The 14,598-nt window shown below is 38.4% G+C and overlaps 2 protein-coding genes across 4 annotated transcripts in view; one reads left to right on the top strand and one right to left on the bottom strand.

The window, feature by feature from the left end:
* The window catches only part of DENND4C (DENN domain containing 4C), a 108,425-nt gene extending 99,177 nt beyond the window's left edge, over window positions 1-9,248 (top strand). For all 3 annotated transcript variants that reach the window (XM_043890706.1, XM_043890705.1, XM_043890707.1), the window contains 3 exons: window positions 4,502-4,652; window positions 6,117-6,181; window positions 6,404-9,248. In XM_043890706.1, coding sequence (XP_043746641.1) covers window positions 4,502-4,652; window positions 6,117-6,181; window positions 6,404-6,540 — 353 coding nt within the window. In that variant the 3' untranslated portion in view covers window positions 6,541-9,248. The remainder of the gene's footprint in view (window positions 1-4,501; window positions 4,653-6,116; window positions 6,182-6,403) is intronic.
* Window positions 9,249-9,526: 278 nt separating this feature from the next.
* Window positions 9,527-13,928, bottom strand: RPS6 (ribosomal protein S6). Its single transcript, XM_043890709.1, has 6 exons — window positions 13,800-13,928; window positions 13,164-13,295; window positions 12,427-12,637; window positions 12,127-12,273; window positions 9,748-9,905; window positions 9,527-9,663 (listed from the first exon to the last, which is right to left on the bottom strand). The coding sequence occupies exons 1-6, from the start codon at window positions 13,803-13,805 to the stop codon at window positions 9,568-9,570; spliced, it is 750 nt and encodes a 249-aa protein (XP_043746644.1). The 5' UTR covers window positions 13,806-13,928; the 3' UTR covers window positions 9,527-9,567.
* Window positions 13,929-14,598: the final 670 nt, after the last annotated feature.

Below are 14,598 nucleotides of genomic sequence, written 5' to 3'. Positions count from 1 at the left end.
AGAATAGTCAAAATAAGTTGTAGGACTCATACTTCTTGACTTGAAAACTTACTGCAAAGCTACAGTAATCAAAAAAGTGGAAAACTGGCATAGGATAGATACATAGGTCAATGGAATAAAGTTGAGTTTCCAGAAATAAACCCACACATGTTAATTGCCTTTCAACAAGAGTGCCAAGGATCATTCAGTGGGGAATGAATAGTCACAACTGGAACAACATGCAGAAAAGATAAAGTTGGATTTCTTTCTCACATCATACATAAAAATGAACTCAAAATGGATCATATACCTAAATGTAAGAGCTAATACTATAAAACTCTTTAAAGAAAACATTGGAATATATTTTTTCATGACCTTTTATAGGACCAGGCCTTCTTAAATACCCCCACAGAGGTGACAAAAGAAAAAGTAGATAAATTGGACTTAAAAACATCTGTGCTGAAAAATTAACCATTAAAAAGTGAAATGTCAACCCACAGAGTGGGGGGAGATACTTGCGAAACATAAAAAGTATCTTAAGGATTTGTATTCAGAATATATAAAGAAGTTTTAAAGCTCATCACAAAGAAGAAAACTCACCTAAAAATTGGGCAGATCTGTCTTAATTAGTTCGGGCTGCTGTAACTAAATAGTACAAACTGAGTAGCTTACTAAAAAGTGTACTTACTATTACTTTATTAGCTTATAAAAATTTTATTTCTCACAGTTCTGGAGGCTGGAAGTCCCAACGCCAGGTTGCTGGCATGATCAGTGAGGGCCCTCTTCTGCATGGCAGACATACGCCCTCAGGCAGTACAAGGGATGAGGGATCTCGCTGGTGCCCCCTTTTTAAGGGGTGCTAAACTAATCCATTCATGAGGACTCTGCCCTCATGATCTTACCACCCACTGATGGTCTCACCTCCCAATACCATTTAGTAAGCATTCCTTTTCAACATATGAATTTTGGGGTGACACAGACATTTAGATCCTAGCAGGATCCTGAATTGACAGATCTCTAAAAAAGACATGCAGATGACCAGAAACAAATGAAAGGATGCTCATTATCACTAGTGGTCAAGGACATGTAAGTCAAAACCACAAAGAGATACCACTTCACACTCACTAGATTGGCTTTAACCAAAAGGGCAGATATTAAGTTGTGGTGAGGATATAGAGAACCCCAGTTCCTTGCTAATTGGGATAAAAAATAGTTCCGTTGCTTTGGTATAAATAGTTTCACAGTTCCTCAAAATGGTAAACACCGTATATGACAGCAGTTGCACTCTTAGGTATACACCCAAGAGAAATAAAGGCACACATCCACATTAAAACTTGTACACTGTTCTCAGCAATAAATTTTCCTAATATCCAAGTAATGGAAGCAATCTAAATGTTCATATTAACTGATAAGAGGAAAGTATGGTATATCCATACAATGGAATATTATGTGGCAATAAAAAGTAGTGAATACTGATATGTTACAAAATTAATGAATTTTAAAATATTACAGAAGAAGCCAGACACAAGAGTATTTTATATGAAACAATCAGAAAAGGCAAATCTGTAGAGACAAAATTAGATTAGTGGTTGCCTAGGGCTGAGGGGGTGGGAAGATAGAGAAGTAACTGCTAATAGGTAGATTTGGAAGTGATAAAAATGTTCTAAAATTGGTGATGGTTGCACAACTCCATGAATTAAGGAGCAGCAGTGAAATTGCATATTATCTTTGAGTTGAATGCCCTAAAATCATAGCATACAATGAAATTAAATCTGTTCAGCAGTAGAAAAACTAGGATTAAAACCCATAGAGGTTGTCTTTTTTCCATTGTATATCCTTGCCTCCTTTGTCGAAGATAAGGTGTCCATAGGTTCGTGGATTTATCTCTGGGCTTTCTATTCTGTTCCATTGATCTATATCTATATCTGTCTTTGTGCCAGTACCATACTGTCTTGATGACTGTGGCTTTGTAGTATAGTCTGAAGACAACCTCTTTAACAAGTGGTGCTGGGAAAACTGGTCAACCACTTGTAAAAGAATGAAACTAGAACACTTTCTAACACCATACACAAAAATAAACTCAAAATGGATTAAAGATCTAAATGTAAGAACAGAAACTGTAAAACTCCTAGAGGAGAACATAGGCAAAACACTCTGCGACATAAATCACAGCAGGATCCTCTATGACCCACCTCCCAGAATATTGGAAATAAAAGCAAAACTAAACAAATGGGACCTAATGAAACTTAAAAGCTTTTGCACAACAAAGGAAACTATAAGCAAGGTGAAGAGACAGCCCTCAGATGGGGAGAAAATAATAGCAAACGAAGCAACAGACAAAGGATTAATCTCAAAAATATACAAGCAACTCCTGCAGCTCAATTCCAGAAAAATAAATGACCCAATCAAAAAATGGGCCAAAGAACTAAACAGACATTTCTCCAAAGAAGACATACAGATGGCTAACAAACACATGAAAAGATGCTCCACATCACTCATTATCAGAGAAATGCAAATCAAAACCACAGTGAGGTACCATTACACACCAGTCAGGATGGCTGCTATCCAAAAGTCTACAAGCAATAAATGCTGGAGAGGGTGTGGAGAAAAGGGAACCCTCTTACACTGTTGGTGGGAATGCAAACTAGTACAGCCGCTATGGAGAACAGTGTGGAGATTCCTTAAAAAACTGGAAATAGAACTGCCATATGACCCAGCAATCCCACCCCTGGGCATACACACCGAGGAAACCAGATCTGAAAGAGACACGTGCACCCCAGTGTTCATCGCAGCACTGTTTATAATAGCCAGGACATGGAAACAACCTAGATGCCCATCAGCAGACGAATGGATAAGGAAGCTGTGGTACATATACACCATGGAATATTACTCGGCCATTAAAAAGAATTCATTTGAATCAGTTCTAATGAGATGGATGAAACTGGAGCCCATTATACAGAGTGAAGTAAGCCAGAAAGATAAAGACCATTACAGTATACTAACACATATATATGGAGTTTAGAAAGATGGTAACGATAACCCTATATGCAAAACAGAAAAAGAGACACAGATGTACAGAACAGACTTTTGGACTCTGGGAGAAGGCGAGGGTGGGATGTTTCGAGAGAACAGCATCGAAACATGTAGATTATCTAGGGTGAAAACAGATCACCAGCCCAGGTTGGATGCATGAGACAAATGCTTGGGCCTGGTGCACTGGGAAGACCCAGAGGAATTGGGTGGAGAGGGAGGTGGGAGGGGGGATCGGGATGGGGAATACATGTAAATCCATGGCTGATTCATGTCAATATATGACAAAAACCACTACAATATCATAAAGTAATTAGCCTCCAACTAATAAAAATAAATGGGGAAAAAAAAATTTAAAAAGAAAAAAAAACCCATAGAGGGCTTCCCTTGGTGGCTCACTGGTAGAGAATCTGCCTACCAGTGCAGGAGACAGAGGTTCAATCCTTGGTCTGGGAAGATACCACATGCCATGGAACAACGAAGCCTGTGTGCCACAAATACTGAGCCTGTGCTCTAGAGCCCGGGAACAAAACTAGCGAGCCCATGTGCTGCAGCTCCTGAAGCTGGCGCACTCAATAGCCTGTGCTCCACGACAGGAGAAGCCTGCGCACCATGACTACGGAGCAGCCCACCCTCACCGCAGCCGGAAGAAAGCCTGGGCAGCAGCAGAGACCCAGTACAGCCAAAAATAAGTCTAATTTTTACAAAACATAAACCCATGGCAGCCAGCATTTCCTCTTGTAACAGAGAACTTTGCTTTTTGGTTCAACACAAAGGAAATATTACTAGTTACCTTTATTAAGGGGCTGGGTTGTATGCAAATTAATAGCTTGCTTTATGACAGATGCTCAAAAGGAGGCTGACTGGGCACCTTTTGGATACACAGTTCCATCTTAGCTGATGTGGGTATCATAAAACTGTATGGTTGCTGGGACTACGTCCAGTATTAAGTTTACCCTTTTTCTGGGCCAAGCTTACATTGTTGATTTGGTGTATTTTTAATGTTAACTGTGATTCAGTTCAAATATGCCACTGAAGCACTTTTATAACATATGAAATTGGTATAAGTATTTTTTCTTAGTAATTCATGAATTACTCTTGTATCAGTTAGGATTATACTCTACTGTATTTAATAGAAAATGACAGAATCTTAAACAGGTAAAGATGATTCTCTCATGTGAAGAATTTATGTAGCTACTCCAGGACTGGTAAGCAGTTCCTCTGTCAGCAGGGGCCTAGACTCCTTATACTTTGTCTGCTTTCCCATCTGTAAAGACTCATGGTCATAGGATGGCTGCTGGAGTACCAGCCATCACATCCCAGCCTCAAGCACAAAGCCCTTAAGTGCAGGGAAAGGAAAAAGGGACAGGCCTCTGCTATCTGAAGAAAGCATTAACTGGTTACATTGCTGCATAATTGTGAAGATGGAAAGAAATAACTTCTTTAATAGATTGAATAAGTGTATTCTTTATTACTGTGTTCATATCGTTAGATTCTGAAAAGAAATCGTATCTCCTGTCAGAGGAACAACAAGCAACAAGCACTTTAGTAGAAACCATCAGGCAGAGTATTCAACATAATGATGTTCTTAAACCCATCAGCCTACTTTCACAACAAATGAAGGGAGATGTGAAAAGACAAAGGTAATAATTCAGTATTTTTTACTTGATGTCACTGGAAATAATTTCATGATTTTTAAAAAATTACTTTCAAAACTATCTCCAGTTGTAAAAGAAACATACTCATTATGGAACATCTGATTCTTTTTTAAAGTGCTACCCAAATGTATACAGTCATACTTCAGCACAAACATAATAAAAATGTCTGATGAATAAATTTTAGTAAGTGATGCATTCATGTCTAAAATACACTCAGTCTTTGGGAAACACTACTTCTCTTCACTGGAAACCTATAAATATGTTTAACATCAGTGTTAAACATACCTACTGCTTGTTCAGGCCATGTCACACAGCGTATTTTGTGAGATGTAAAAAAATATATATGGGTTTAGGAGTAGAACCAACTTAAGAAAATGATGGAAGCAGTGAATCACAAAGGATATGGAGCTATCCTGATCCTCTTACTATTTATTATCTGCTAACACATTTGGATCAGTACTCACCGTGGTCTCAGCCTGAGTGAATTTTGTGATATAAGCTTCAGAAAAAGGGACATAGTATCTTCTATCAAACATAAACAATGTTTCCAGGTGCTCTTCAAGTTTGTAGTCATGGCATCTTTGAAGACAGTCTCAGAAGTAATAGGACAAGAATTCATGATGGAAATCGATAGATCCTTTTATAATTTTAGCAGTTGATATGGAGATTATCTCCTTTACAGGCTAAAGAGTAGCCTGTTACAAGCATCTGATTTAAGGGCAGGGAAGGAATATGAGAAATGATACAGCTTCTGAAGCTTTTAAAGAAAGCTGCATGGAGCATCATCAGAATCAGCATTACAAATTTTTTTTTCTGTGTAAATACTCATAAGTCAGTTCCTAAATTCCCCCCTCTTTTTCAACAACTGAGGCATGAATTTGATTTTTAAGATTTGTCTTGCTTTTATGTTCGCAAATCAGATAAAGGTGATTTTACCTTTACTGTTCGGTTAAATTACTAGTAAGAGACCACAGAACCTGTTTGTGTCTAAGGGTTTAGACCCCTAACTTACTTAGAAACTAATTTCTTACTTTGTCGTGTAGCAAAAAATTGCTTTTGTATGAATTAGAAATTAGAATTGAAAGTTACCTATTGCATTATTAAATATCAATAATTTTAATAGCTAAAATAAGCCATTTTTGTTTTGAACATGAAGCTTTATGCCCATTAACTTTAAACTTTTTAATTTGAAATAGAAGTTTGCAGGAAATTGCAAAGAAAGTATCTGTGGACCCTCTACCCAGTTTCTCCCAAAGGTGACACCTTAAAACTGCAGTGTAGTCAAAACTGTGACACTGACATAGATGAATACACAGAACCTAATCTTTTTTTAAAGTATAGCTGACTTACAGTGCTGTTAGTTTCAGGTGTTTTTTTCACTATTTAAAAAATCTTCTTAGCATATTTTTATGCTTTTCGCCCATTAACTTTAAAATATTTGTTTTATAGGAGTTTATACAGAGAAATCCTCTTCTTATCATTAGTATCTCTTGGAAGAGAGAATATTGATATTGGTAAGTTGGTCAAATGGGGATTACTAAAGGTGGTTTAGTCTTATTCTCATAAGTAATTTAAAAAATTCTAACTGATATGGGTAAATACTCCATTTGCCTTTTAAAAGATTTCTATTTTTAAATGTGCAGTTTATATATATACAAAATGATTTGACTACCATTTTTAAATGCATAGCTTTCATCTTATTAAATTCCAACTACATTTTTGAAAATATCTTTCAGAGGCTTTTGACAATGAGTATGGACTTGCATACAACAGTCTGTCTCCAGAGATTCTTGAAAAGTTGCAGAAAATTGATGCTCCACCAAGTATCAGTGTGGAATGGTGCAGGAAGTGTTTTGGAGCACCTCTCATTTAAATAACAGATTCACTAGACTCTTGACACAGTGCTGGGGGAATAGATTCAATCTGGAGACATTTAAGGTTTGTTTCACATTACAAATTGGCGAAAACTGAAATGAAGTTCCTCTTGGGACAGTATTTATGATGAAATCATACCGAATCATCTCAGTGTAAAAATGCCATTAAAATGCCCCAAGGTTTACTGAAGATTTACAATTTCTGAGCTGTTTATATCTGCTGAAAATTGGTGTCGCATTTCTCAGTATTTCTAGTAGTTTGATAATGGAAAACCATATTTGCTCTTGGCATTTTGTTTGTTTGAAGCTATTGAGTTTGGGGAATGGCAAATTAATGTAAACCTGCCTAACCCCCAAGCAAATGAAATCTCAACTATTTGTGTATTGTGTATATATGTGTGGCTGTGTAGGTGTCTATTCAGCCATATTATATTTATTAAAATTCTTAAATTGCATGTTGCAATAGTTTTTTGAAAGGGGTTTCCAACTATTAAAATGAGTACTCTATGTAGTCATTTTAAGTTCAAAATTACCTGAAAATCTGATGAAAACTGCCATGCCTTTGACTTCAAAATTAATATATTATTTTTACCCTTCATGCTATATATTAGCCCCCTTAACAGGTTGTATTTCAAATATCCAGTTCCTTCATCCTCTTCCCAGTACCATGTTAATTTGCAACAGCTTTAAAATGGAATAAATGAGCCAAATAGTTTAAATGAAATTAGATCAGCTTCATAATTTACAAAATTAAAATTCTTGTGTATGTCTTTGGGTCTGAAATTGTTCAGGCACATTAAATTGTTGCTATTGTTCACTTTTAAAAACCTGTGGAATAACTTGCACTGCACAGAATTCTACTCTTGTATAATACTTAGATTTGTATGCTTATTTGTGCATTTGTAAATACGGTTTTTTAGGATGAATCAATTAAGTCTTAAAACATTAAAGCTTATTAAGCTTGTTGCTGTAGGTTTAAGAAAATCATGACCTCACATGCCTCACTGACATTCATGCCTTTCATTAAACCATCCCTTAAGGATAGTAAACTTCGTCTTCCTTACCTTTGTATGCATGGTTTGAAAAACCAATGATTATGTGTGCTTCCTTTTATAGAATAATTATGCAGATGACTAAATCACAGTTGATAACTATTTCCAGATGGTACAGTTAACAGCATACACTGTTACTATACCAATCTTCCAAGATTTCAAGGTTATTAAGACCTATGCAGAATCCTTATTTCAATTTATGGTTAAAGTGGTGAGTGAAAGAACTTTAGAATTCTCATTGCCTTAAAAATGAATCTTTTGCACTGTCTCAGAGTGTATATATTTGCAACTTAAGACTTGGTACTAGTTTTAATACTTTTAACACTTACTGCCCCAACAGAAAGTTTGGAATTACCTTGCATATAAAAAAAATTGAGGTTGAATAAAGTGAAAACTTCACAAGTTTGCTGTTCTCGTCTCTTACATTTTTAAGGCTCCTGAAATGTGCACAGTAGTTCAAGCTCTTGTGGTGTTCAGAATCCCAGTACTGTGTTCCCACTTTTCTGTGGTTTTCAATAATTTGAACTAATTAACAAAGCACTTCCCACTAAAAAAATACTCATGTATTCCTAAATCTTACACATTTAGGAGTATGTGAATTTTACAGGAACTTTTACTATTAATCTAAAAAACAGCCAATATAAAGCTTAGCCTATTTAGAAATAAGTCTGATTTGTATTAAAGTTGCTTAAAGGCCTTTTCTGGCACCTACCACTGGGCAGTAGAAATTTACAGCAAAAACAAAGACAAAACATCGAATCATTGAGACTTCAATCTCCTTTTTAAAAAATGCTCCAAGTTAACTTCTCTGTCAATTGCCAATTGAAGTTTTGTAACTCTTAGCAGCTATTGGTCCTGTCCAGCAGAAAGTAACAACACTGTAAATCACCTGCACCCCAATTTTAAAAAGACCTGTGGGCATCCCCTCTACAAATCTTGCTTCTCATAGTTCAAAGTGCCCCAAACTATCCAATCATCATCCACTTTTTAGCCAGATCCTTGGGTGATTCTTCTGCACAGTCTTAACTGAAGCACTTCTTCAGTCTCTACATGCCAAAGCCACTTGAAAATTTTACTCACCTGTGTTAATACATACTCCAGAAAAGGAGCACCTTTTAAAGCCTAATGTACCTTCTCTCAAGACCCTCTCACCTGTTAATGGTTTGAATAAAGGTTCTAACTGCAGTTACTATAGAAAGCAGACATGGTACCTATAGAGAGAAAAAAAAAAATACCCTTTGGGAATTCCCTGGTGGTCCAGTGGTTAGGAGTATGCTCTGCCTGCCACGGGTCTGGGTTTAATCCCTCATCGGGGAGCTAAGAAAGAGCCTACATCCCGTATATCAAACAGCACAAGGTATGCTTTCTGTGCACATCCTTCATAGATGCAAGTGTCTAAAAACAGGTACAGTCAAGTCCCCTGCAGAGTGTGAAATATAAAAATGTAAATCCACTTGAGTTGAAAAGGTTTCTGTTAATGTATTAAATCTGCACTGTTTTTAAAAGCTTTGTAAAACTATTCTAAAATGGTATCCATTAACTGTGTTTTCCACAACTTATTCTTTTTACGTATGACAATGTCCATCTTCACAAGGGCACTTTTCATATATCGTGTAGAAACTATATTCCTTAAAATAAAGTCTATCAAAGATTAATAGTCCTAAGTCATTTATTTCCCCCATCTTGTCCCATGCGTTGCTGAAAAGTCAATCAATCAATATAAGAATTCTGAGACACCCACTAAAAGAAACTCTGTTCTGGCCATTTCTTCCACTATCATATATAGACTGTTTCTGAATTTGAAGGACTATCACTCTCAAGTATCTCTTGTAGACCTAATCCACTGCTAGATTATACAGTACCTGCTTTTACATAAGAGTTTGTGGGCCTTCATTTATCTATTTGATCATCAATTAAAAGTCAAGAAGGGAGATTTGATGTCTGATCTTATTTATTTGTTACTCTTAGAACATCTCATTTTTGACTGGACTCAGACTTAGAAGTAGAAGCTCTCAGAGAGGACAGCCTCCGTCTCTTGGCAATCTGTTCCTGCCGTTTTTCTTTGGCCTCCTAAACAAAAAACAAAGTGCGGTTAAAGCTTATCTGGATTAAAAACTGCAAATCCCATAATTCCTATTTCCCCCTGAGATTTACCTTCATTCTCTTGGCCAAAAGTTTAGCATATTCTGCAGCCTCTTCTTTGTTTTTCTTAGTACGCTGTTTCTTCAGAGCAATACGCCGGCGTTTGTGTTGCAGAACTCGTGGAGTCACGAGACGCTGAATCTTGGGTGCTTTAGTCCTAGGTTTCTTACCTAAAAATTTAGATGATGACTCAATCACTTCAATACCCTTGCTCAACAGGACCCACATTTACATTTTTAAAACATCAGAGATTCAAACTTAGTAGCACATTTAATCCTCTAACAGCTCACTAAACCATACCAATAGTTTAGATATCAAGTTCAAGGTCATATATAAATTTATATTATTTAGTTGAACAGATGGAAGTCCTATCTTAATTTTTACTACTCACTTTGATGTCCCTTCCATAATTACATTGTCTTGGTAGGGTATTGTGTGTCTATATCATAAGACATGTGAGCATTATTTTAAAACAGTATTTAATTTGTCATGAAAACTTAAGTAAAGCATTAACTGCATCACTATCCCACCCACCATGCTTTGAAGTCCCAATTTGTTCTCAAATTTCTATTTTCCAAGACAGGACCTGCTTATCTGCTTCTGAGGAGTAAAACCATCAACATTCATTAATTTCTTTCGCAATGCTGTGCTGCTTGTAGGAACTTAGTTCCCCAACCAAGATTTGAATCTAGGCCACCACAGTAAGGCAGAGTCCTAATCACTGGACCAGCAGCAAATTCCTAAAGTATCTTCATTGAGCCTGTCTGGATTATAAATCCGCTTCAGAGCAGGAGTCTTTTCAGATGTAATGGTTTTAGTTTGTGGACCCCTGTGAGAGCAATAAACACTCCATATAAATATAGTCTAAGACTAAATGCTCAATTTTCCAGGTTCTGCTAAATGATAAAGGAGTTATAAAGAAACAAGAACCATCTTATAAATACTATGAACTAGCACTTACTAATGTTATTTCCAGGAGTGCGACTACAATTACTTTTTAAAGTGTATGATCTTCATGAGGATAATTGTGTATTTATACCACATCTTCAGTACATAATAGAACCTAGCACAGAGAAGGTTTCCAAATATTTGGAATGAGTGACCAATAAGCACTTAACACACGCCAGGTATTAATTAGCTTATTTAAGCCCACAGTCCTGGACACCAATACCCCAATTTTTTCTGATTTGTCAGGAAAACTCAACCTGAAACTAATATGTTATTTATGATGATATGTTATGTTGACTAATGAACAATATACCTGCTTAAAATATAAAACACCAAGTTTTCTTGAAAAAAACTAAAAATTTGAGTTTCCATATGATCCAACAATCTCACTCCAAGGCATATATCCAGACACGACTGTAATTCTGAAAGATACATGCACCCCTAAGTTCACAGCAGCACTACTCCCAGTCACCAAGACAGGAAAACAACGTCCATGTCCACCGACAGACGAATGGACATCATACATACATACATACAGTGAAACAGGAAGCTACAAAGAATGAGTGTCATCTGCAGCAACATGGATGAACCTAGATGATCATACCGCGTGAAGCCACAGTTAAGACAAATACCCTATCACTTATATGTGGATTCTAAAATACAACACAAACTCTACAAAACAGACTCACTGACACAGAGAACAGACTTGTGGTTGCCAAGAGAGGTTGGGTGTGGAGGGATGGATTTGGAGTTAGGGATTCTCAAATGCAAATTATTACACATGGAATAAAGTCCTACTCATATCATAGCACAGGGAACTATATTCAATAACCTGAGATAAATCATAACAGAGAAGATTTTACATATAACAATCACTTTGCTGTACAACAAAATTAACTTTAACAAAACATTTTTATAGTTAAGTCAACTACACTTCAACATAATAGTTATATATATATATAAAATGTTCCCTGGTATCTTGAATGGTTTTCTAATTCACAAAGCTATCGCTATCCACATTCAGAAGTTAAAGCAACTTACGTTAATGAAAGCATCAGCTTAACTTTATCCACTTCAGTAAACAAAAAATTAGAACCACTGATATGTTAAGAAAGCAAGTGTGTGACCGTGAGAGCATATTCAATCACAATCCCAGACCTTTCTCCTGACCCCAAAGCAATGAACTTAAAACATCTGAGAAGTTATCTTTCAATGAACTCATACAATGACTCAAAAGCAAATTTCCAAGAAAAATTCTAACACTATAGGGCACTAGTTATAATGAGGATTAATTCCAATTGCATATCTTGACCCTTTTCCACACTAATTTCCTAAAAACGCATATTCTAGGTAAATAGTAGGCAGAGATTGGCTTCCAACATGCATACAGAATGGTACAACTAATGAAATTAAGAAAGCCTTATATTGCGTAATCTTTCATACCTTCTTTGTTTAGGGGCTTTCGCACAACATACTGGCGGACGTCATCTTCTTTAGAGAGATTGAAAAGTTTGCGGATTCTGCTAGCTCTTTTGGGACCCAGGCGACGAGGCACTGTAGTATCAGTGAGTCCAGGAATATCCTTCTCCCCTAAAAGAAAAAAGTGAACAGACATTTTTAATTCAACAACTTCCTTAAAAACAAGAACCCTAATCTGTTCAGGCATTGCCAAAGCCAAGTCCACTTTCAAAGACAGATTTAAGTCAGTGTTGACAAAAATAAACTCCAGAATAAAAGGCTCACCTTTTTTCACAATGACCAAGTTGAGAACACTCAGATTGGCATCCACAATGCAACCCCGTACAGATTTGCGCTTTCTCTCTCCAGTCCTCCTTGGTCTGTAACAGGAATGCCCCTTACTCAGTAGCAGGCGAACTCGGCCATGGGTCAAGACACCCTGCTTCATGGGGAAACCCTGCTTATCGTTCCCGCCACTGATTCGGACCACATAACCCTGCAAGAGAACACGATGACACATTTAAAACAAAGGATTGTGGCCTCAGAGAAGTACACCCTTAATTCTACTTAGTACCATTCATTAAGACTGATTTGACACTTTAGTTTCCTCCAGTCACTAAATTTTGTCTGTACTTCCAGTTTCCCAAGTTAGATTAGCAAAATCTTTTCAATCAAGTCATATTTCTAGCCTATATTTTACCAGAGTTAACAACTCTTAGGGTATAAAGAGTGTGTTATGAAACCGAAGTATTAAGGAACCACAAATCAGAAACCATCCTTCTTGGCACTTTTGAAGATCCCTTTGGAGACCTTTAGCTTGCAGGTCAAGAACGATATATTTTCATTTGATCTACATAAACACAACCCTGCCGGGTGATAGCGCCACCTTATAAAGTGACATTTGGAACTAAAGTTGGGAAACAGAACCCGAGTGTGAAGCCCATTATATTTATCAATTACCAATAGCGTTTACCACCTCTCTTAAATAGAGCTAACAATTCAACTCGACAGTCAACTTTTACCTTCCATTCTTCACCCAGAGCGTCAGCAGCAACTTCTGTGGCCATACGCTTCTCGTAGAAGGTACGAAGTTTTCGTTCATCGTCCACTTCAATGAGCTTCTGGCAGCCAGTGGCCGGGAAAGAGATGTTCAGCTAAAAATTGTAAACGACGGGGAAAAGAACTTCATGAAAATCGCAGAACCACTAGATAGGTTATTCCATAGCAAAAAGCCTTTCCTGTCACCCCCACACAACAGAAAATTTGATTATATTCACTAAAGGACACGTGCAAGGAGCCACAAACACGGCACTAAAAACAGGACCCATCTTGCAAGGCTTGAGGAATGCCGCCACGGACAATTACGGCCCACAGTCGTTCACTCTCAGATCAAGGAGCCTGACCTACTTGCCGTCAGCCCGGCCGCCTCTGTCCTGCCTGGGAGTCAAGACGCCACCATGGCGCTCCCCGACCGGCGTAGCTCCAGCTGCAATCGCTCGCCATCCGCTCTCCCATGGAGATCCGGCCCCAGAAGAGCGACCCTTCTCCTGCCTCAGACCCTTCTCCATCCAGGGCCAGGATTTTGGAGCGCAACGACACATCGTGGGGCTTGATCCACGTTCCACAAGCCTACCCGAACACCCGCCACTAGTTCCTACCTTCATTCTGAAGTGGCCGACAGCCTCCGAGGCGCCACGAAAAAGAGACCCAACTTCCGCTTAGCCCAGGTCACATAGGCTCTTCCAGTTCTCGCGAGATGTGCAGACGCCTGGGATAGTAGACGTAAGTATTGGTAGGCAGTACTTCCGGGGTGGGGCTAATCAGCGGTTGGGAGATAAGAGTCGGTGGGCGGTGCATGCGAAGCGGCACAGGTTTAGTACGGGAGATTAGTCTTTCTACTTCTTGTTATTTCCCGTACGATTCTGGGTTAGGGAGCAGCTCTGCTCGGTCCCGGACACTGCTTCTGATGATACCAGGGAAGGAGGCGGGATCGGAGTTCGACTGTCCTGCGCTCTCCTGTACCTCAGGCTCTATCCGAAGATTTCCAGTTTAGGAGCGTGCCCTGCCCTGGTTCCGGTCTTGAAAAATTGCGCTTTGTTTTTTCTTAAATACTTGATCACCCACTTGTCCTTTAACCGCTTTTCAGTCATCGTTCTGTCACGTGCGTGCGTGCTAAGTCCTTTGGGTCGTGTCCGACTCTTGCGACCCCATGGAATGAAGCCCTCCAGGCTCCTCTGTCCATGTGATTCTCCAGGCAAGAATACTGGAGTGGGTTGCCATGCCCTCCTCCAGGTGATCTCCCCGACCCAGGGATGGAACCCGCATTCCTTCTGTCGCCTGAATTGGCAGGCGGGTTCTTTACTACACTAGCGCCACCTGCAGTTCTACCACAGAATGATGCATTCAGCCAGCCTGTCTTGCAAGCCGTTTAACGTAACCATAGTTACTCCGAGTCCC

The sequence above is a fragment of the Cervus elaphus genome, chromosome 29 (genome assembly GCF_910594005.1).
Source record: "Cervus elaphus chromosome 29, mCerEla1.1, whole genome shotgun sequence".
Lineage (NCBI taxonomy): Eukaryota > Metazoa > Chordata > Mammalia > Artiodactyla > Cervidae > Cervus > Cervus elaphus.
This window is presented reverse-complemented; position numbering and strand designations above follow the sequence as displayed.